The sequence below is a fragment of the Phoenix dactylifera genome, chromosome 6 (assembly GCF_051530095.1).
Source record: "Phoenix dactylifera cultivar Ajwa chromosome 6, Ajwa_hap1_PhDact_Kaust_v1.1, whole genome shotgun sequence".
Taxonomy (NCBI): Eukaryota; Viridiplantae; Streptophyta; class Magnoliopsida; order Arecales; family Arecaceae; genus Phoenix; species Phoenix dactylifera.
The window spans coordinates 3,249,699-3,273,463 of NC_143195.1; the positions used below are offsets into that span (position 1 = coordinate 3,249,699).

The 23,765-nt window shown below is 37.4% G+C and overlaps 1 protein-coding gene across 5 annotated transcripts; it reads left to right on the forward strand.

The window, feature by feature from the left end:
• Positions 1 to 780: 780 nt before the first annotated feature.
• On the forward strand, positions 781 to 23,430 carry LOC120110893 (uncharacterized). 5 transcript variants are annotated; one of them, XM_088723166.2, is made up of 18 exons: positions 915 to 1,047; positions 2,615 to 2,839; positions 3,120 to 3,186; positions 4,855 to 5,038; positions 5,694 to 5,746; positions 6,048 to 6,136; positions 8,713 to 8,949; positions 9,309 to 9,373; positions 12,604 to 12,664; positions 12,760 to 12,877; positions 12,954 to 13,035; positions 13,125 to 13,197; positions 13,272 to 13,333; positions 20,311 to 20,469; positions 21,013 to 21,167; positions 21,650 to 21,746; positions 22,770 to 22,847; positions 22,928 to 23,430. In XM_088723166.2, exons 1-18 carry the CDS (start codon positions 1,038 to 1,040, stop codon positions 23,033 to 23,035), a joined length of 1,923 nt encoding a protein of 640 aa, XP_088579292.1. In that variant the 5' UTR covers positions 915 to 1,037; the 3' UTR covers positions 23,036 to 23,430. The 5 variants fall into 5 exon arrangements, with proteins under 5 accessions (XP_088579293.1, XP_038982765.1, XP_088579292.1 ...); XM_039126836.3 differs by having other exon boundaries at positions 20,374 to 20,469; XM_088723168.2 differs by having other exon boundaries at positions 960 to 1,047; positions 2,615 to 2,865.
• Positions 23,431 to 23,765: the final 335 nt, after the last annotated feature.

Below are 23,765 nucleotides of genomic sequence, written 5' to 3' on the forward strand. Positions count from 1 at the left end.
ACTTTTAGATGAAATATGGGTGTTTGGTAAAAATTTTGAGTACCTGTTTTAGCTTTTTCAGAAAGCTAAAAATAGCTTTTTGGAAGAAGCTCCATTTTGGAGCTTTTCAAAAAATCACTTTTAGTTCCAGTCGGAAAACTATTTTTTTGACCAAAATACCCGTAATAAAATATAACAATTATACAAAATATCTCTTTAATAATTGTTTAACCAATTTTATCACCTAAGTAGAAAATTTATTATATTATAAAAAAATTAATTTATGCTAATAAATATAATATTTTATACCTTTATTATTGTATTATACTATAAATATAATATTATATTACATTATATCATAATACATTGATATGGTATGTTAAATAATTTAATATTTTATTAAATTATTATGCTATATTATCTAATATTATATTACAATATTATAATCATATTATATTACATTACAGTAATTTTATACTATATCATCTATTTATGTATTAATATATATTATATTTTATTATCCTCTGTTGTATAATACTATGCAATATTCTTTATGGTTATTTTGTGATACCAAAAGTACTTTCTCAGTTTATTTATCAAACATATATTAAAGTAGCACAATACTTTATAAATGTAGTTACTAAACAACAAACAATTTTTTATAAAAGCTGTACTACCAACAGCTTTTCCAAATGGGCCTATATCTAGCTAACTAGTTTGGCAAGTAATACTCTTGTATTAAACAGCTTTAGAATATCTAAAAATGGGAATACCACCTTGTTCATCATGAATAATCCAAGCGCTACTAGCAGTGCCTTCTTGTTTTACAATCTGGACCATATAATCACTGTATCAACTTTAAACCAGTTCCCGGCGATTCAATCGCCCTGACTACCATGGGTGAATCGGAAATAATTAATTATTTCGTTAAGTCCCTAACGAATTTGCATATTACATCAGAGTGCTCTCCGTTCTTCTTTATGTCCAACCCTCCGCATTAGCCGTTCTCCTTCGTCTTCTCCGTCCGAGACAATCGATTCCTCCACCTCCGGTCGGATATGATGGCAGGTTTCTCTCTCGTCTCCTCCACTTTCTCTTTCGATTATGATGAACTGGATTTCTATAGTTCGATTTAATGGATTTCCAAATTCTTTTTAACCAAATGTCTGTAAAGGGAGATCCTATGGGGTAATTCTGATCCATTCGTGCTTAAAACCTTAGATTTTTCGCAACCTTGGCTGCCCGAGCCAGCTTTCTGTTGTTCGATCGATTCTTCTTGATAGTAGTCGAATTATTGGACCCGATTTGTTGTCGGATTTAGGGATTTCTATTCTTTCATATAAAAATTCTGTTGCAGTAGTTCTTTTGACTTGGCCGTGCGTAAAATCCTGGAAATTTTGGATCTTGGCTGCTTAAACTAGCTCGGACCCGTAGAAACTCCTCATTCGGTGCAAGAACCTGTGGGTTTATGGTTTCTTATGGCGCTGCCGAGCCTGATAATACTTCGATCGACTTTTACAGTGATGAAAAGGTTTTTATGCTGTAAAAAGATTGGACAAATTTGTATTCGCTGGATTCTTTGATGAAATTTCTTTGCATGTGAATGATATGTAGGACACTCTTCCTGAGTTTGGTGGTTTATATGCTTTTGATCAGTCAATCAAGTGATGTCCTGTTGCTATGGTTCCTTGTGGAGTTTTAATTTGAGTTGTTATCTTAGGGGAAATATAGTGTTCTTTTGCATGAGAATGGTAATTCGAAGTGCAGTTTAAATTGGAGTTTATGTCTTGTGGTATGATGGTTAGGATGGCAGCTTCTTTTCCATTATGGGAACTAAGAGTTCGAGCCATTTATCCCTAAGCAAGGAGTAAAAAACTGCAGGGCTTTTTAAATCTTACAGCTATAGATGAGCTAATTCAAATCAATAATGAGTGGAGTCCTGAACTTGATGTATAGGGTTATCTGAATTTAATTTAATTTGTTGGTTGGAAGTGTACATAGAGCATCCGGATAAGCTTTTATTCAAATTATCATATAGCTTTCATTTCTGAAGGTAGCCTTAAGTTCTATTTTGGGAGGTAACTTTGGGTGGCTGGGTCTAGAGTCAACTTTTAAATGGCAGATCCTTTGGAGGTTTAATTTTTATTTCAAGCCCTTAGAGAAAGTCTTTGTAGTATTTCTTGTTGGAAAAAAGTTAATCAGAAAAAAGGATGAATTAAGAGAGACAGATTTTGGCTGCTGATCTGTCGGATTCTGTGTATGAAATTGTTGGAAATTAACAGATCCTTTCTTTCATCCTAGCAACCCTGTTAATGATGTTTGATCATAGAATAAGACATCGCCCAATATGATGGTTTGTGACGTTTTTAACGGACATAAGGTTGGTGGAGTTGTTTTAGTGTTTATTGCAGGAGACATTAGCTTCTATATATTAATTCATCAAATTTATTTCTATTGCTGTTCTTATCTATTATTGGCTTTTAAAGTTTTAACAGCGAAATCACTGTAATTATCAAAAATGCAGCTGAAAAACCTTAAATGTTTAATCCATGAGTAATGACCACTCATTTCATGTTACATGTTTGATTAAAGTGACGCAAGATATAGATCTAATAAAATTCCAAATTTCGTGCAGCAAAATCAGGGAATTCTACTCAAAATGTATTTCTGGCACAGCATTGTCATTGGAATAGGCAATCACACACCAGATTTTCCAGTAACTCTTGTGCTCTTAGAATGCGCAGTACACATCCCTTGCAGGGATGGAGATTAGCATGGCCTGACAAGTCAGCCATGCAGTTGCATACCTTAACAACACACAGGATTGATCTTGGGAACCGAGCAAGTATCCATTGCCATGGTCTGTTCTAGACTCTCACTATTCAGGTTGACCTAAAGTGTGATGTTAAGTTCCTAACTTCAAAATAGTGTGCTTTAATGAACTATTTTGCATTTAGTTGTCTTTGAATATATGTTTAATTCTCTTTCATTTTTGTTATTATAATGGAGAATTTTTGTTGTGCAAGTCGCTGACAGCACAATTTTATTTATAAAGCATTTTTTGTTGGTCAGTGTCTATTTCCTCTTTCTTTTGCTTGCCTTGATTTTATTAATTTTTCTTTTTATAATTTTTCTTGCAGCTGCTCAATGTACTAGTGCTGTTTCATCCTTCAAGAAAGTCGACTTTCTCAAGCTTCAAAATGGAAGGTACATTTTTGGCTTTGTTAACATCATTAGATCATAATGTCAAGTCCTACAAGATACCAACCATACAACTGAAGTGATTTAAGTCGAAATTTATGACTGTTAGGAACACTGTCTTCATTTGCTTTAAGTTATTCCTGTTGAATCAGACAATGACAATTTTTACTGGAAATAGTCTGCAAATGGTTTACTTACATATTTGTGGTAGAGACAGAATGAGGATCTGGCCGCCTGCAGGGTGTATGGGGGTAATTAGCTTTATCTTTTATCCAGTTGCTCTGAACTATGAAAAAGTGGTAATGCTGTGCCACATCAACATCAAAGTTTTAAGTCCCGGCGGATGGGGGGCATCTTAGCCATCCCGTCCCGTTCTTATGAGATAATGGGACTGAGACGGGATTGGGATTAGGAAACCCATCCATGCCGGGAGAGAAGAAGAAAGAGGAAAAAAAAGGAAGGAAAGATGAAGAAAAGGTAAAAGTGAATGGAAAGAAGAAAAAGGAGAGAATGAAAGGAAGGGAGAAGAAAAAGAAATAAAGGATAGAAGAAAAGAGAAAGAAGAAGAAAAAGAAAAAAAGAAATAAAGGAAGGGACAAAAAGAAAAGGAAAGAAAGGAAGGTAGAAGAAAAAGAAAGGGAGGAAGGAAAGAAAGAAGAAAAAGAAAGAAAGAAAGATGAAAAACAAAGAAGAAAAGGAAAGAAAGAAGGATGAAAAAGAAAGAAAGAAAAGAAAAAAGAAGGGGAGAGAGATGGAGGATATCTACTGGGATGCATGATCGGTACCATTGCCAAGATGGCGGGATAATGAGGCATCCTGTTCCATGGAGAAACCGAGACACCCCGATCCCATGGGATTTAAAAACTTGATCACCATGGTGTGAACTAGGTTGGTACTAAAGTGCCATGGCATTGTAGATAAGTTAGTGCTTCTTCCAGGAGCTGGTTTCCAATTCAAAAGATATATTTTCAAGGAGTAGTTGTTTCTTTGTTGTCAATGTAAATACCTTTATTTGTTTCATGTATTGAGATTACATCATCTCTAGATTGTGTTTTTTTCTGAAATGTACTATATTGTTCTCTACATTTTTACATCTTTAGATCAGTATGTAAAATGTTTAACTTATGTTGGTTGAGTAACTTAAGTGTTGATAACTTGATAATGAACACTTGTATTAGGTCTGAGATGATAAAATGGTTTCTTCATAATTCAAATTCTTTATTCATGTAGCTGCATTGCATAAATGTTAGTATGTCTTGTAGATTTTTTTCCCTTCTAAAAATGTTTTATTTAACCAAGAAATCCACAGTGGTCAGCATATAGGAGGGTTAGCTTGACCCATTTGCTTGACTCAAGTTTGCCAGGAAACATCGTAGGCGCCTTAGAGTAAATTTTTGGCCCTTCACTTCCATCTTTTGTCTCCTCAAAAAATATTGTGAAGTTAGATCCCCTTGTCACTAACTTCTTTTGCTTCTTAAGCAAGCAACAGGCCTGACACTGAGACTTTCATGGGAAAAATACATGATGCAGCTGCAGATAGTTTATTCTTTCCACCGTCATAAGTTGCATTGTCTACTAACAAGTTGATTAGAAAGATGTCCATTCTGTCTTTGTTAATTTTTATCTCTGGCCTTCAGTTAGCTAAGATCATCTTTTTATTATTCTTTTTTACAGCGATATTCGAGGTGTTGCTGTTGCTGGTGTCGAGGGGGAACCTGTAAATCTTACCGAACCTGTCACAAAAGCTATAGCTGCTTCTTTTGCTGCATGGTTATTGGAAAAAAAGAAACCATCTGAATCAAAACGCCTAAGAATTTCTGTTGGTCATGATTCACGAATATCTGCTCAGAAATTACAGGTTATTGACTGATTTTTTTCTTTCTTTCCTTTTGAGCATGCTTCAGTTCTAGCAGATAATATCAGCTTGAATATTTAGGTTCAAAAGATTTATTCCTCAACATACAAAAATTACAATTAGTCTAAGACATGCAAGCCATCCACATACACCTTATGTTTCATGCAAATATATCAGTGACTTAATTCACTGACTATTTTGAAGAAGCATTGCTCTAACCTTTTGTTTCATGCAAATATATCAGTGACTTAATCCACTGCCTATGTTGAAGAAGCATTGCTAATTGTTCATATAATGCTAAGTTAAATCCGTGTTTCTTCCTTTTTTGTCCTGCTATTTGTCATTCTTAACCCGTTTTCTTTTGGGTTAGTTTATACTCACACTCCATTTTTTATAGACAGTTTGGTCATGGGCAATTCACAGAGTTTATGTGCTGCATATATTTTTCTTCCCAATTTTGTTTATACAGTAATAAGTATAAAGATTAAGAAAAGAATTGTTCATAATGAAAAAGTAGCTTATTTGGGCATGATACTCTTATAGGTTCAATTTATTTAACATTAAGAAACTAAGTGTATTTAGCATATTTTAATCTACTCAATCTTCATCAATTGTGATATAATTGTTTGACTACTGAAGTTTAATTGTCAACTTCCAGGATGCAGTTTCTCATGGAATTGCTAGTACTGGAGTAGATGTTATTCAGTATGGGTGAGTTGAAAACTTGAAATACTATCTTACCTCTCCATTATTTATTCTTATTTAGATGCCTACTTTTAGCCATGATAAGATACAAATAATCTTCATCAACTGGTGCATCCATTCTGTCTGCATTCCTAAAAAGCAAAGTAAGCTCTAGCATCATCAAGTATGATTCTAAGGAAAATGTGTGATCTATGACTTGATTTGTCACTTAAAAAACAACAATGTCTTCTCACATAATTCTTCAAAATATATAATGAAGAATAGAGATGAGACAGGCCATACTGATGTGTGCCAATTCTTCATGCAGATTGGCATCTACACCAGCAATGTTCAACAGTACACTTACAGAAGATGAGAATTTCCTTTGTCCGGTTGATGGGTCCATAATGATAACAGGTATGTTCTAATCTTTTTCCTTTTTTTAAAAGAAAACCCTAAATGTTTGATATCATGTAATTCTGACATAACTGACATGAATAAAACCTTTTCATTTTACTGTCATTCAAGCTTGTTGTGAATTGTGAATCTAGATATTGCAGCAGTATGGCAGAAAGTTGTAAAAAAACATCAGGCCCATGATAGTCATGGGAAAATCAGAACAATGTTAGAGTTTATTTAGTTACTTTTTCCTCTTGAGGATCATGCAACAGAAAATGCCCAACCAAGAAAATATGGAGAATAATAGAGAATTTGGGAAGATCTCGAAAAATTCTTATTTTTGTCAAATGGCTTTAGGATTAAGGAAAAATTCATATACTTCAGATGACTTGTATATATATATACATTGTAATTCACAGCAATGTAGGTTTTATATGAGTAATACTTTCTTAATTGTTCCTAGATTGGATGGTTGCTATACAGCTTCATCCATGCCTTTTGGCTGGGGAATATGCAACCGTGGTTCCTACTATTCATACAAATCAAGTTTGAGATCCTTGTGACATGGCAGGGAGACCACCTGTTTCAAACTGTTCAGTGTGTCATGTTATAGCTTTTTAATCGTTCCTAGATTTTGGATGGTTGCCACATAGATTCATCCATGCCTTTTTGCTGGGGAATATGCAAGTAAACTGTGGTTCTTACTATTCATACTAATCAAGTTTGAAATCCTTGTAACATGGCATGGAGACCACCTGTTCCAAACTGTTCCGTGTGTCATGTTATGGTTGTGTGACCTATCATCCTTATGCACTGGAAGTGTATATTCTGTGTTGAGTCTATTCCAAAATACAGTAAAGCAAGAATTTTTGTTCTATTTATTTTTTTCTTTCATGTTTTTTGATGGTGATGACTATCATAATAATATTCTCCAAAACTTTGATCAATTCTATCATAATTCCTGATTTTTAAATGAGCTAAATTATTCTCTAGATCATGGGAGCTGAAACTTTAAAACTGAAATGGAAAATTTCCAGTTTCAGCCAGAACCTTAGCTTTAGAGTTTCTTTCAAAACTTTTCTTTTGGGCCAAACTTATTGTACATATGAGCAATTCATGATGCTTTTTAGGCATTTCTTCATTTCTTATTATTTTGATAAGCATTTTCCAAGATTAAGCTTTAAATTTGCAAGTTTTCTGAACATGTGTTAACATTCTGGCATCTGGATCCCATGCGTTCCATCCTGGAGCTTACACCTGTTAGAAATTTAGATTCTGGTATCTAATTGTCATTAAACAAAAAATTGAGTTAGATGATATGTGATGCAATGGTTAAATCTTTTATCTTTTTCAATAATTATATACATAAATACACCTATGCATGCTTACGTCCTATATGTACATACACGTTATTTCATTATTTCAGCACGGAACCATGATTAAAGGTTGAAAACAATACATTTTACTTTATTTTTTTAACATACTAAATGATTCTTTTTTAATGCTTTCTTTTTTTTTTTGCTGTGCTTTATCTGAACTGCCAAAGCTACTGAAGCCACCAAAATTATTAAAGTGAAACCAAAATTTATTTAATTAATTCAAGACATCATGGGGTGTCTCTTTGGAGACATTTGACAGATATAATATAATCTATTTATTTGTATTAAGTGTGGGTGGGACTTTTATAGAGAGCTTCAATCTCTAATTGACTGTCTTTTCGAGTTGTGTGGTGTTATCCTGTTCACAAGTTGAACCTTGATTTCCAACAAAATTGCATCTACTCAGGGCTTATAAAATGCAAATGGGAAATAGCTGGCTCACACCAAGGGGCATGTAGTGAGTGCTTCACAGGTTCAGAACTTAAATAAACTAGGTCTGCAACAAATGGCTGCATATAGTATCTTACAACTTGTCACATGGGTTGGCATAAATTTTTCAGGAATTACATTGCTGAGGACCAGTTGAATAGGTTTAACTACCTGCATTCAAAGCATACTGCATGGCTATCCTTGATGTTCAGGTTTTGGGGGATTCTTAAGAACCTTGTCATTAAGGTTCACTGTCTCGGTAACCGATCCTGTACCGGTACCACACTAGCACAGTATCGGTACGGTATAGAATGAAGTTTTTTTGGCATACCGAGTGTCGGTACGCCATCCGTACCCGATACCAGTTCCGAATCGTTATGGTACGGTACACTCCATACCGTCGAGTTCGGGGTGGTATGGCATACCATGCTTATCATAATCATTGTTGAGAGATCTGTCACTGTTTTGTGGGTTTTGTTTGGTTTTTTCATGGCTTGCTTCTTGTCCTAATCCTACCTAGAGCATTTCATTCTCTTTGAGTTTCATCAAAACATTTTTTATGAATTCCCTCTAGTTTTCTTGGCTTCCTCCATTTTTAATCCTGTTTAATCAAAATTTATATGATATGTAAGCCTCTAGCCTTTTAAATGAAACTATCTTTGGAATTTTCATCATCTTATTTCATAATATCTTCATACTCGCTAATTAACTTTTGCCCAGAGATCTTGCTATGCAACCTCTATCAGCTGGTACTCAGGTTCACTGAGATGATTTTGTTGTGTACAGCTAGTCATCTTCCCTACAATCGCAATGGCTTTAAGTTTTTCACTAATGCTGGTGGACTTGGAAAAGCTGACATCAAAGACATCTTGGAGCATGCTGCAAATATATTTGAGAAGGTCACAGATACAAGTCTGAAGGAATCAGAAGAAGCTGCAAATGCAGCTATTAGTAAGGTGGATTACATGGTAGTTTATACTGCTGATCTCGTAGCTGCAGTTCGTAAAGCTGCAGGGAACGTGGGTATGCTTTTTCTCATATTTTAAACTATTTAGCGCAAAATTGCTTTGCCAGTTTGATTTTCAGCCTACAACTCAGATTTCCAAATTATATTCATTCAGTGTATAATACTTCCTGAATTACTAATCTACAACTGTCCTCCCCTAACCTGTCCCGTTCTTTTGGGAGTTTGGAAAGGGGGGGGGGGGGGGGGGGGGGTGCATACATTAGGGGAGGGCCCCATTTTCATAAAATATCAATTTATCATTAAAGGGGAGGGCCTACAAGTGTGTTGCATCACATATATGGGAAGGACTTATTACAAATCCGTATGGAAAATGTCCTCCATTAATTTACTGATTTTTTTTGACCTTTACTTTCAGAGAAACCACTGGAGAGATTTCGCATAATTGTGGATGCAGGGAATGGAGCAGGTGGTTTTTTTGCGGTAATTTCATGTTCTTTGTGTAGATATAGAAATGTAGAATTCAAGATAAACAAATTCAAAGCAAAACATGTATCTAAAAGAAATCCAAAATTAAATCAAGAATAACAACAAGATGCTAGCTTTAATTAGTGAAATAAATTCAAAACAATGACCCTGAAGACTCACCATCACAGGAAGTATTTTTGATTGTTGTCTGATGATGAAAGACATCAAAGTATTAAGCATTTGATGTTAATTTCTTATATTTACAACACAACCATGCAGTGATTATGAGTAAAATGTTTCCTGTGAGTACATAAATATTAACTTCTAGTGCATTGTGAAGTTCTTTTTTCAATGTAAATTTGTCACTCAAAATCATTGTTGTTGTAAATTTGCCCATGCTATTAAGGAAACTTTGTTTTAGTTCCCTGATTAATTAGGAAGTGATAAATAGCACAAAGAAGAGCAACTTTGTTGTGAGAATTGTACATCACATATGTTATCATTCACTTATGTAATCTCCAATCATTATCACTATAATGTCTGGTGAGACATGTATCGAATTTATTGACTTGATTCTCCAAAAAACACTGTGAGATCAACTTTGTGGACCCTCTAACGCTACCCTTTTAAAGTTATCTTGTATGTTGTGATACATTCTTTGCAATAGTATGTGATATCTTCATGAGGGTGAGTAGATGCTTTCATAAACACAATTGAATGGATACCTGTGTACAAGTAGAGTATCATATGCTTAATAGCTTTTCAAATCATTGCATAGCCATACTTGAAATTTGTAGGACTACTCTCATATTCCAACCAACTTTCTTAAAAAGCACATTTTACTTCGCTTTTGGTAGCTGGCAACCTATACAAGGTTCAAGTGCCTATATAAGTGGGTTGTAGGCACCCAAAGACCACCTCTGTATAATGATATATATCGTCTTTTTTCTTGCATTTGACAGAATGATTTCTTCAACATCATTCTGCACGGATCTTATATATCTAAAGGCATTATGGCCCGAGTAACAAACTAAATGCCCTCAATATTAACTACTTCATTTTCATTTTGATGGCTGAAAATAGCTTGTGATAAAGGGGAAAAAAATCATTATCAGAATGAGGTAGAGCAAATTCTTGAGTTGACATGCTCAAATACAATCTCAGATTTTCATCACAGCCATTTCAAGTCAAGAATCCATATTGTTGTCATCCACACTGAAATTTTTTAGGTCATTTGTAGTTTTATCATATACATGAATCCATCTAATGTTTGCCCTGTTATTGTTGTTAATAATTCTTCTACATGACAGGCTTGTTTAGATGAGTATCTAGCAACTAGAGTGAAGCCCTCGTTGTTGAGAGCGATTATTTCTCAGCATAGGAATGCGTTAGGGAAGAGTAGAAAGAAAATATATTCTGTGTGGAATGAGTACCAAGAAATCTAAGAAATCATTCTTCAGGATAATACCAAGAGGACAATGTATTCATTTTAAAGATGAGCTCATAAGATGTTACAATTCTCTATCGTGGGCACTCAAAATGTATACAAACTGTCTGCTGCTACAGCAAAAGCAAAAGGTGTTATATTTTAAGATGGTTAGATTGGAAGAGTTTGGGGTAGTCTTAAAAATTTCATGTATAGCCACGTAAAGATTCAAAAATCTGCTGGGCATATGACAGTCACATGACTATCCATTTAGCATGTTGAAACATAAATTGTTTAATGTGTTTATGCGAACACCACACTTTATGTGAAGACATCATTTCTACTAAACATTATATTGGATGGTGTATTTGATGGACGGAAAAAATTGAAGGCAGTTTTAAAAACACATCCACAGAGCTAGCGTCACTTGTCAATTATTAGTGTTCATCAATTGTGCTTCAATTCTTGGAGCTATTATTCCACTGCAAAGTATACAGTCCCTATGTAATATTCATGAAACTCTAAACTTGTGTTTACCATGACACCTAAGTAGTGACCCATTGCATGCAAAGGATGAGGATAGTCTTTTGCATCAAAGATAACCATGTATTTCACTTTATATGTCTACTAGATCGTATCTTTAGCTCTATCTATAGTTCCCACGTGCACCTCTTTCCAAGAAAAAAGAAAAACAAAGAAATACTAAGTTTATAACTATCTCTCTTTATATATAGAAGGAAAGCTCAGAGTCCAAGATGTAAGCTGAATATGAGGCCTTCCCGTAATTTCTTTTTTCCAGTATTTTCTATAACTATATTCCAGATGCTTCTGTGTAGAGTTATAACTGCAACTCCTGATTAAAGCATGTGCAAGGCATGTGCCAAACACGAGTAACTATCACACCATGTTACCCATTTCTTCCTTTGCTAATCCACTAATCAATCACTTCTCAAAGGTGTGATTGATATTTAAATTGTTTTTCTTTCATGTGAATCAATTATAATGTGAGGAGTGATGATGTGGATCAAGCTATAAGACTGATCTAATCAACTATGTTTTTGTAAATCCCAAGGTATACCATCTCGGTACTAGGTCTCATATCGGTGCTATTCAGTTACTATGCCGGTATGCCCGGTATAGAGGCCAGTTCAGCGTACCAAGTGTCGGCATGCCCTCCATACCATATATCGGTACCGAAACAGTATGGTATGGTATGCCTCGTACTGTCCGATTCGGTACGTTATAGCGTACCTTGGTAAACCCCCTTTATCTTATTTAACACATACAAATAACTATAGATAAATCTGTTTAATCAAATGACTCTTCCTAGAAGATTTATTAATTAATCATTCTACTATATCATTCGTGTGATATCAATGCAATAAGCAAATATACAATGTGTGAGTTATGATATAATGCAGCTTCTTTGCCTCCAACATTATTGCTATCACCACAAAACAAATTGCAGTAAGTTACAACTAATCATTACTACAAACATGGTACTAGATTTCTGCTAAAGAAGCTAGCAAGGTGGATGTTTCCTTAGACAAAATGAATTAACCAATTATGCGGTTTTCCCTCAGGCTGATCTATTGACAGATACATATTATACATTTTTAGGTGAATAAAGTCAGTTCATTCACAACTGTGCATTCTTGATTCTGGATGGTTTTTCTGTATGCTCGTGTTCCCTAGTATCATAAGTTCATAACACTATCCCATAGATGGATTCAAAATCATTATAGTTCCATTCATGGATAAGTTAGCGTTGTAATTATGTATTTCTAGTTTTGTGGGCTCATTTAACTGCTTTTACCAGGGAAAGGTACTCGAACCTTTGGGTGCGGTTACTACTGGCAGTCAGTTTTTGGAGCCAGATGGTAACAGCTGACTGCATTTGTCTGACTATACTTTTTCTCATGGTGCAATGGTTCAAATGCATCGAATTTGTTGTTTAATTTTTTTGGGGCATCAGGCATGTTTCCAAACCATGTTCCCAACCCTGAGGATAAAGCTGCAATGAAAGCAATAACCCAGGCAGTCCTGGAGAATAAAGCAGATTTAGGTATCATATTTGATACAGATGTTGACAGGTGACGATGCATATCTTATGTTATCTTGCTGTTTGTCATAATGCACACTTGGTCGTTATTAAAATAGTTTATGCAGATCTGCTGCAGTAGATTCCAGCGGTCGTGAGCTCAACCGTAATAGACTTATTGCTTTAATGTCAGCTCTAGTACTTGAGGAAGTAAGTCTTTCTCTCTTGAACATTTCATATGGCAAATAATGTTTATGACAGCGGCATTTACTTTTCTATGATTGTGATCTTGCAAGTAGCATCCAGGAACTACTATTGTTACCGACAGCGTGACTTCAGATGGCTTGACCGCATTTATTGAAAAGAAACTAGGTAAGTAGTCAGTTTCTCAGGGACTTAAGATAATAAAGATGTTAGACTACTGTTTTTTTTTTGTCATTTCATAGGAGGAAAGCATCACCGGTTCAAAAGAGGGTACAAAAATGTCATTGATGAAGCAATTCGCTTGGTAACATTTAACTTGTTAAGCACTATTATGTCTTATGAGCTTTTTTATTTTTTTTTAAATGTGTGCGATGATGTTTGAATGATAGAACTTGGTGCAAAGATTTGATGCCTTCTTCTCAATGTGACCGCTAACCACATTTCTTCTCATAGCACAAGCTTCTTTGATAAACCTTCAGTAAATAGAGAATGTATGGCCATATGGCTCGTTTGAGCAAGTTTTTAGAATGTTAAAAAACCATTATCATACTACAAAATCTTTGCATGGATATCGTAATCAACTAATCATGCTTGCGTGGAGCCAGCAAAGTACGAATATTCTGTCATTTTGTGACAACAATTGGAAATTTGGCACATATTGACACAAAAATTTGCTATCCTTAGGTTCTGCGACTAACATACTAAGATAGACAACTTTATCTAATTCTTCTCTACATAGATCTATATTGGTTTATAATAGTGCATGACATGTTATAAAGTAATAAACATAATTTTTCAGTAAACCTGAAAATATCTAGATTCATGACTTATCTAAAATATTTGTGTAGATTGTTTGAAGTAACGGTGGTCTTATAAACGGTGGTCTCGTGTCCACTTCCTTTCTGGCTCGCAGATCTATGACTACCAGAACTATCATCGTTGCTACTCCTGGTCTCTGAATATTAGTGAACTAGCTCCTCCTCTACTCTCCATGGGGGTTTGTTGGTTTTGCCCGCTCCCTGCCGTGGCGCTCTGTCGTGTGGCACATGGTTGCCCCCTCGTCCCTCTCAGTGCTGCTCGGATATGTGCATGTGCCTTTTCTTTTTCTTTTTGTGTGCTGAGCAACAGTCTGCTTACACTTCGTGCATCTTTCTGCTTGCTTACTTTCGTGCGCCTCTCTGCCTGCTTACTTTCGTGCGCCTCTCTGCCTGCTTAGCTTTCGTGCGCCTCTCCGCCTGGCTATGTTAGGGGATGGATGTCACCCTCCTGACTGAGTTAACCGGATAGCTTGGTAGTCTCATCTAAGCATCTCTCGATCATATCTCTGAGAAGATGTCTCAGATAAGAAGTCATGTGATGACCGGCTCCTTAGTGACCCCTGTAGCTATGGTTGATCAGCTGGAAGGATGCGTGGAATGTTGCAATCTGCTTATTGCACTATATCGATCCTAGCCTTACTAGCTACAAAACTAGCCGGTCATGGAGGCGATTCTCGCTCATCAAGCTCCGACTTTTGTTGCTATCCTACAAGTCATCCGATCATCCTCATCGTCAATGAAAGCATTATAGATTGGATATGTGTACTTTAGCTCTACTTCTTTCTAAATGCACTTCAACCTCAACTTTAGATTATAGTGAACATATACAAGGTCGTTGAGGCACTTTTGTGTCAGACGATTTCTCTGTTTGCTGTAGATTAGGCCGAAGGTGAACCAGTTGCGCTCACATCCACTCGAGAAGATCTTCTGGGAGAGGCTTCAGATAGCTAGCCGCTTAAGATTTCTTACGGACAAACCAAAATGAATCCATCAATTAGCTGCAAAAATATTGAAAAAAATTATATATAAGATAGTATCATTCTAGTAATCATCTAATGCCATGTAATAGTTATCGTTGATATGTAATATATCCGGATTCATAATTTTCTTACTTACGACAGCTGTCAATACTCTAAAACTATCAGTGCCCTCTCTAAATATTTTGGTCTGTGAAAAAGAACTGGATTGTAATACGTTAATAATTTAAGATGTCAGTTAACATGTCACTTACGTTAACTTACCTCTTGTAGACATAGGGCCACGACTTTTGGATCAGCCTCCATCTTGTAAATCATATTACACAAAGTGGCCAGATGTTCGTCATCCATATCGATCCAGCTACGGTATACTAAAACCTCAAGTTCAGATAGTATGTTGTAGATAGAGTTCGTAATTATCGTAGTAAAATTATACAAGTACAAGAGTAGTATAATTTTTAATATTCTTGCTTACCTGCTGGATGCAAGTTTCTACCTATCTGGTAGTCTCACCACTGCTCAATGATATCGATGTATTTCTGGACATACGTCGGATTTGCCTCCTTGATTTGAATCTTTACCCTTTATATGATACAAGAAATCCATTTGGGGCTACCTCTCGCTGTTCACGGTCCGAAGTACTTCGTACAATGGTTTGATAGCCTTCATTATCTTCTCGGCCTGCTACCAAAATATCTGCCTCGTTACCAAATCCTTGACAGTGCTTCTCTTAGTCTAGCCCTCACAAATTTACTTTTTCTGCCACTTGGGACTAACAAACATCTAACATAGGGTTGCTTTCCTCTTAAGAAGGCTATCAAGTGCAACATAGTTGGTAGCAAACCGTGTCACTCCTAGTCTTAAAATCTCTTTCCTTTATACCTCCTCATCAGTGATAGGATTCATGTATGGTTATAAATATATCTGGTGATGGTTTGGGCTGTTTTCACTGTCTGCTGCGTCCTATGAATTTTTGAAATGTCCATCAATATGAGGTCGATGCAATGTGCAGCATATAGCAAAGAAAGCCGTACCGGCCTGTACCGGTCCGTACGTACCGGTCCGGTCCTTGACCGGTACCGGAAACAGATGAAAACCGGTATTTTTCGGTTTTCATCTGCGAACCGGCCGGTATCGGCCTCGTACCGGTTCGCCGGTTTGCACCGGTAAGGTTTTTTTTTGGGGGGGGAACCACAGCGCCTCGCGCTGTGGTTTGCAAAAACCACCGCGCGGCGCGTGGTTGCAAAAACCACCGCGCGGCGCGTGGTTGCAAAAACCACCGCGCGGCGCGTGGTTGCAAAAACCACCGCGCGGCGCGTGGTTGCAAAAACCACGCGCCGCGCGTGGTTGCAAAAACCACGCGCCGCGCGTGGTTTCAAGGAAGAAGTGGCCCGTGGGCCACTTCTTTCAAAAAAAAAAAAAACCGGGTTTTTTTTTTTGGGGAACCACAGCGCACGCGCTGTGGTTTTTAAAACCACCGCGTGGCGCGTGGTTTTAAAAACCACGCGCCGGCGCGTGGTTTTAAGGAAGAAGTGGCTCACGGGCCACTTCTTTCAAATAAAAAAAAAGCCGGGTTTTTTTTTTTGAGAACCACAGCGCCACGCGCGTGGTTTTAAGGAAGAAGTGGCCCACGGGCCACTTCTTTCAAATAAAAAAAAAATGTCTGGCTCTGCGAACCGGCCGGTACGATACCGATACCGACCGGTACCGTACTGGTCCGGCCGGCCACCAGTACGCCGACCCGGACCGGTACGGCGAACCTTAGCATATAGGGTCCAGAAAATATGTGGCCGCTGCTCCATCAAGATCTTTCAAACGGTCTTATATTATGGCCCATTATCAGTGATGATTTGTACAACATTCTTTTCTCCTACCTGATCAATCACCTCCTCCATCAATCTGAGGATGTACATGACGTCATGTACCTGATCAGAAGCATCAACCGACTTATGGAAGGAAGTCATCGTATTACAATTTGTCAAAAAGTTGATAATGCTCCATCTGGTAGGACCGGTCCAAGCATCACACATCACTATCAGTCTATATGCGGGCCACTTGCTCTTGTATGAGGCAATTTACTTCTCTAGATTCTTATTATTGTCAAGAAGCTCATTGTAGATATCCTTCAGTCCTGAAGGATATATACCAGGACCAGCAACCTGTATAGAGAAAATGACAAACTTATAGTATGTATTGTCTTCCACATTCGCTGGAATGTGGTTGAAGTGGAATTAGGATCCAATAGCTCGCCACATATTCTTTTTCTTATCCTTCTTTAGCATTGTGTTAACTCTTTGCTGCTTCGAATTCTTGCTGGAGTGGAACTAAATTCTGGATGGTGGATCCTAGTGGAATTTTTCTGGAGGACTATTTTTTACTACCAAAAGTTCTTAGTATAGATGCAATATGGCTACCGTCTCTACCGACGACCTCTCTAACTGAGAAGGTCCTCCTGAACTCTGGATCTGCCCTGTTACTTGCAGAACCGAAGTCCGACTCGTGGTATGAGGCCCAAATCGAGCCTTATGCCTGGCTACCTTATCTGTTGCCACTGATCATCCAGGCTCGTCTGAATGGCAGCTTAGATCTGTACCTCCTCGTTATTTAGAGCGGATGTCTCTTCTGACTCTCTAGAGTGATAGGAAGGTGGCTCTGCCGCTCAAGGCCGGCCCGAGCCTTAGGCGACCGAGGCGGTCGCCTAAGGCCCCAGGCTAATGGAAGGCCCCCGGGAGGTGGAGAGAGAGAGAGAGAGAGAGAGGGGGTCTGATCGTGACCAAAAGGAAGCGAAGGCCCCATATCGAGTCTTCCCCCTTGATGGAAGGGAGGTGGAGAGTTTCTTGGCTTGCAGAGGGGAAATTTAGGAAGTTGGGGATGGTAGTTTTGTTTTGGATGGAGAGAGAGAGAGAGAGAGAGGAGGGATTTGGTTGGTTTGATAGACGCCTGAAGCCACTCTTATCTTTCATCCCTTCTCTTGTTTGGTTTTGGTCTTGGTTTTCCTTCCCTCACATTACTCCTGATCCAGCTGGGCCATCAGGAAGAAAGGGGGATTGGAAATGGACTTCTTGGAGGGTGGAGATTCTTTTAATTTTCTCCTCTCCGTTTCTTCTCCCCTCTTGGGTGGTAGAGAGAGAAGGAGGGAGGGGGTTGAATGGCTGCTGTGCTGTGATGTTGCGGTTGCTGCTTGGGTACTCACTTGAAGGGGAGATGGAGGGATGGGGCTTTTATTAATTAGATAGAGTCAATTTCCCATAATGCCTCTACTTTCTCTTATAGGGAAGCTCCTTTTTGGACAAATTCTTTTCTTTACCTTGATCATGAAGTGCCATGGGATGACCTTTTCCTATTCCACTCTTGTTTGACATGATAAACAATATTGCCAAGCATTATCTCAGTTATTTAATCAGTTTTATGGCCCTTTTTTTAGGATAATTACTTTTCTGCATTTCCATTCAAAAATAATATTAAATTAAAAAGATTTTTTGCCTATCTTTGTTAGATTCATGTATCTTTGTTGAAATAGTGTACTTGATAGCTATCCATTTTCATATCATTTTTTTAAATATTTTATATTTATTAAAAAAATTATTATTTAAAAAAAAGGCCTCATTCATTGGATTCGCCTTAGGCCCCCACATGTATTGAGCCGCCCCTGCTGCCGCTCGGCGGTCCACCTGCGCCTTCTTGGAAATCCTCTCTTTCATTGCTTTGAAATAGGTGAAGTGCTTCATTAGTTGTTGAACCTTCTATGGACATTTTCGGATAGATACGCCGGAGTAACTACCAACTAAATGCTGCTTCAACCTGATGCTCTTTCCTTGAATTCTGTGTGACACCATTTGCACTTCCAATGGTGCCGACCTGAAAGCGTTTAGCCATAATTCCAACCAATGTCACTCTCTGACTACTTAAATAAATAGACATCGAATTTAGTTGGAGAGTAGCTTGCATTCCTCTAAAGATGCTTCTATTTTTTTGACTTTTTTATATTTTATTATTTTTTAATCCAAATATATATTTTTAATTTTTTTAAAAAATATATATAATCTAAAAATTAAAAAATTTAATGTCATTGTGGAGATTATCCATAGATCTATAACATATCATAATATCAAGCCAAACTAATTTTTTTTGGCATGATCTCTTCATATTTTGCAAATTTTAAGATATTTTTTGTGTGCAAAAAAATAAGAGAAAATGAGATAGAGAAAAAGGAGACATACCTTATTTAGGGTTGAATCCTTCTCAATCGTACTAAATCAGCATATTTTTCACCGTGGGAAAGGAGGGGAATATTCGGATAAGTTGAGACTTCTCAAGCCTTCCCAACCAACCTTTAAAACATAAGAGAGCGAGGGGGACCGATTCAGAACCAATCCGACTCGATGGGAACCATCTGGTTCGCACTGGTTCCACACGAAACTGGCCAGTTCGAATTGAGTCCAGGTAGTTCACGGCCGATTCTGGCCGGTTCCTATCGGTTCGGAATCGGTTTTGGCCGACTTGGAGCCGATTCCGAAAAAAAGTAGGTGAATCACCCGCTCCCCCATTGGGTTGGCTCGGTATAGGCCAAACAGGGTGGTTTGGCAGACCTTGATTATAGTATAATGATACTACACTATTCAATATATTATAAAATAATAATAATAATAATATATTATATTATATTATATTATATTGCGTTATGATATTTTGCTATCAAAAATTGTTGTTATAGTGTATTGTTAACTTATAGATTATTTTTAAGTTTTTTTAAAAAAATATAATAAATAATATAATTATGCTTTAGGGTGGGTATTCTTTAGGGAGGGAGGGAGGGAGAGACTATATCTAGTCCGGCACAAGTTAGTGTTCATTGACCTTCAAAGGAAGTGAGATAGATGGTGAGAACAGGTGTAGAGGCGTGGGGTTATTGGTGGATGTTAAGGAGGTTGATGGACGGGGAAACAGACTGGAGTGAGGAAAAGGGAGGATATATTTTGCAAGGGGTGGGAGTTTTAATATAAAGAATAAATATATTATTGACATAATAGCATTTTTTTATGATGTTAAATAACAGACCATCATGCCACTGTAGCTAGATCGTCCCAAAAACCTATGTTTACCTGCTTGAAATCAGGCCAAGCAAGTTGGACCTTAAATGCATAGGTCTACCTTACATTAGTAAAACCAAGTTGACTCTACAATCTTGCACTTATTAGCAACCTAAGTCTGTAGTTTTTTAAATGAGAAAGTATACTGTGAAGATCATGAGCTGCTTTATGTTTTCTTTTCTGCATTATTGAATTAAAATTATGTATCATAAAGCGGAATAGAGGATTCCTAAAACTGTTTTGTTTGATATTGAATTCTCGGGATATATATTGTGCATAACTGATGATTCAGGCCACATAAAAAACTTTGCTTCCTATGTTTCCTTGAGTCAGCATGCAATTCATTTTACTTTGAACTATGACATATTTTTCATTTGTATTTTTTTTCCCTAAAAGAATCAAAGCCCATTAAACCATCACTGCGACAGCAGGATCTTACTGAACATAAAACTGTGGCAGAATTCTATTGGCGAAGAGTCACATTTGGCCATTGAAACTAGTGGCCATGGAGCTTTGAAGGAGAATCATTGGCTTGATGATGGAGCATACCTCATGGTAGGTATCTCAGAGTTTGCTGTGGAATTTTTATTTATGCCTTGCAGTTACCCGTCCCCATATTGACATGTCTTTTGTTAAATTCTGTTTGACTTGCACCCTGGTTCCTGAGCATAAGCTGCATGACCTTAAGGTCATTCCCATCAGTTGGCCCTAGTTATTTCTGATCCCTCTCTTGCCAGAACCTTGTTGGCTTGCATCATCTCACAGAAGGGTTGGCATCAGGCTGAGAGCTGGACATAGAAAAATACTTTAACTTGTTGCTTCAAATCTGTAAAATTGAGCCATATCCATGAAACAAGGCCAGCCAATTAGGCTTCAATTCCAGTAACTGTTTCTTCTATCATTTACTCATGTATGCACACAATCGACCATGTGTAAGCATAATCTATCATGTCCATTCTACATTTCTTGTATCACTTATTTGAATGATCTTTAGATGCCTCTTTCCACATGGAACCCGACCAGCAGACAATGGATTTATTGGCGCTCTTGCAAATGCTATTTCCCCTTCTCTTTTGTATGATTTGCCATTTTCTGCAGGTCAAACTCTTAAACAAACTTGCCTCTGCCAGAGCTTCTGGTTCAGGTAGTGGTAGCAAAGTTCTGACTGACTTGATAGAGGGCCTGGAGGAAGCTGCTGTAGCAGTGGAACTAAGATTGAAGATTGATCAGAACCATGCAGACCTTAAAGGAGGGTATGTCAGACAGTAATTTCGAATGTGTTTTCCCCCTCTTTTCTTCTTTAATAGGAAATGGCTGAAAACTTGTATTCTGGATGCCCCTTTCTCGATAGAACCAAGATTCTTACTAGTGCTTTTGATATGTTTCTTTTCATTCTGGTCCTCTCTTGTTAGAATTTAGGAGAATGTGACTTTTTTCCCTGAAAGTTACCAGTTAATCTCTGTACTGAATAAGCTGAACAATGATAAAAATAATGCTTAGTTATTAAATGGTTGCAATTTCGATTTATCAGAAGGGTGGAAAATCTTATCCTTCAATTCTAGCAGGTTAATGTTTGAAAGATATGAACTTTTCAGACTAAAAAATCTGAGTACTATTTTGCTAAATATGCTTCTAAAATTTTTATAAATAGTTCAGGTTATAATTCTATAGCTCAAAATGTGTATTATCGTAAGAGTAAAGGATCTAAAGTTTCTTGTTTTGGTGCTTCTTCCAGGTCTTTTCGCGATTATGGAGAAGTAGTGCTAAAACATTTGGAGAATACAACTAGCTCAGATCCAAAGTTGAAAAAAGCACCCATCAATTACGAAGGCGTATGTCCATTTTCTTTTTCTTTTTTTTGCTAACAATGTGAGGTATTTTTTGAATTTGTGGTTTTTAAGAAATACTGGCTGCTATATCTGAAATAAATTAAGTCACTAAATGCCCAGGACTATTGTATCTTTCTCATTCTCCATCCGTTGATATCAAACTCTTCATCATATGAACAGTGAGACTCACCATTCATATGATTTGCACAAGTTAGTTTGGTTGGTAATTCTTTTAGGGCCTGTTTGGATATTCAGGATATATTCCTGCAGGAATTGGGCTTGTTGCCCCTCTAGCCTGCAGTCTTCTAGGGGTCCGCTCAAGTCCTATCCTATATCCCAGATTGTGGGTCTGTTGGTCTGTAGAAAGAAGGGGAAAAAAAGTACCCATGGAGGTCCTCTTTTTTCCCTCTCATAGGATTTTAGCTGAAGGGATGTTGGATTAATATGGTCATACCCAAATAAGCTGCCTAATCCATGAATCCAGCAGGAAATGTAGTCCAATCCTGCTGGATTTCCCAATCAGGCCCTTTGTTGTATATTCGTTTCCTGCTGGATTTCCCAATCAGGCCCTTTCGTATATTCATTTCTCATGGTCATGATCCTATGGACCTCGTTAAATTAAGCTTGTGTGGTTCTTGAAGTCGGCATGTTTTTCACATATCAGCTTGTGCCCTTGAAAACTTAAGTAAATTAACTATATTTAGGATTCATGGATCATTGACAAGCATTCACATGGTTGCTTTCCTCGTCAGATTAACCATTCTTGCTGGATTTACGATGGAGAATTTAGGCATTTTGTCCTGAAGATACTTTTTTGGTTGATTCATGCTCTGATAGCAACCTTTATCTTTCACAGATCAACCTCATTCAGCAATGTTATGGTATTCTGGACTAGAATCTTGAGTGGATTATGAAAACAGTCGTGCAAATACAACCAGAAAATTGCTTAACATTCTTCAGGTTGTAAAACTATATATTTGGAAATAATAATGATAATAATATTGTCGCTTCATGATGCTCATACAGGTTAGGGTCTCAGGCCATGGTGGTTGGTTCCTGCTGAGGCTCTCACTTCATGATCCAGTTCTGCCCCTCAACATTGAGGTAAGCCCTACCTTATGCTGGACTTGGCAATATGGACTATTGATCTTTAGAATGCTCACCATCTAAATGTGTTTCCACAGGCACCAAGCAATGAGGATGCTGTGAAGTTGGGGCTTGCCGTTCTGTCTGCTGTTAAGGAGTTTGCAGCCCTGGACACATCAGCACTAGACAAGTTTGTGCAGAAGTAGAGATTTTTTCACTAAAATGAAGCCATTTTATCTCTACGCTGAGATGGCTGGAAACACAGTGCTTGCTCCATGATAGCTTGTTGCAGAAACAAGATGACATTTTGATGCGAGTGAGGCCTCGTTGCTCGAGCTTCTGTTCTTGTTACACACACGCACACACACATATATATATATATATATGCCATGAGGGTTGGGTGAATCTTTAGTGCAAGCAACAAAACAATGTCATTGTGTTGTCTGTAGGGGCCTGGAGGGTACAGGGAAATCCAGAAACATTCTGGTGTTACATGAGATTAGTTGGCATGTTGCTGAGAAATAATCCTCTGCGTCCCAAAGTATCTTTGAATATATGATGTTCTTCACAGCACAGCTGCAGAAGAATAGTTTGTCTCTCATAGGTACCAAACTTATAGTTGTGATTTTAAATAAACCATGGGACCAGGATATCAAAATCAGCCCAACCCCAACCAAAGACCCATAACTTACTCTCCAAAACAGGAGATGTAAATGTTGGAAAACCTTAGCTCAGGTCCGACCTATTTCCCTTATACTCCGCCAATCACTTCCAGATCACTGTCATTCTGCTCTCTTTAAGCCCAGGCCTCTCCCAGGAAAAAAAAATATATTGGTTGGACCAGGCCTACCAGCTTAGCAGTGAATTAGCCCGGTGAGCTGCTAATTGCTGTTTGGTAATTCTCTGCGTTTGGGAACAAAATTAGTTAACCCTGAA

Bases quoted from the DNA above. Each gene is read 5' to 3' on its own strand.
- LOC120110893 (XM_088723166.2), top strand. The intron at 8,950-9,308 runs GTATGCTTTTTC...CTTTACTTTCAG, and splicing joins TAAAGCTGCAGGGAACGTGG to AGAAACCACTGGAGAGATTT. The intron at 9,374-12,603 runs GTAATTTCATGT...TGCTTTTACCAG, and splicing joins GAGCAGGTGGTTTTTTTGCG to GGAAAGGTACTCGAACCTTT.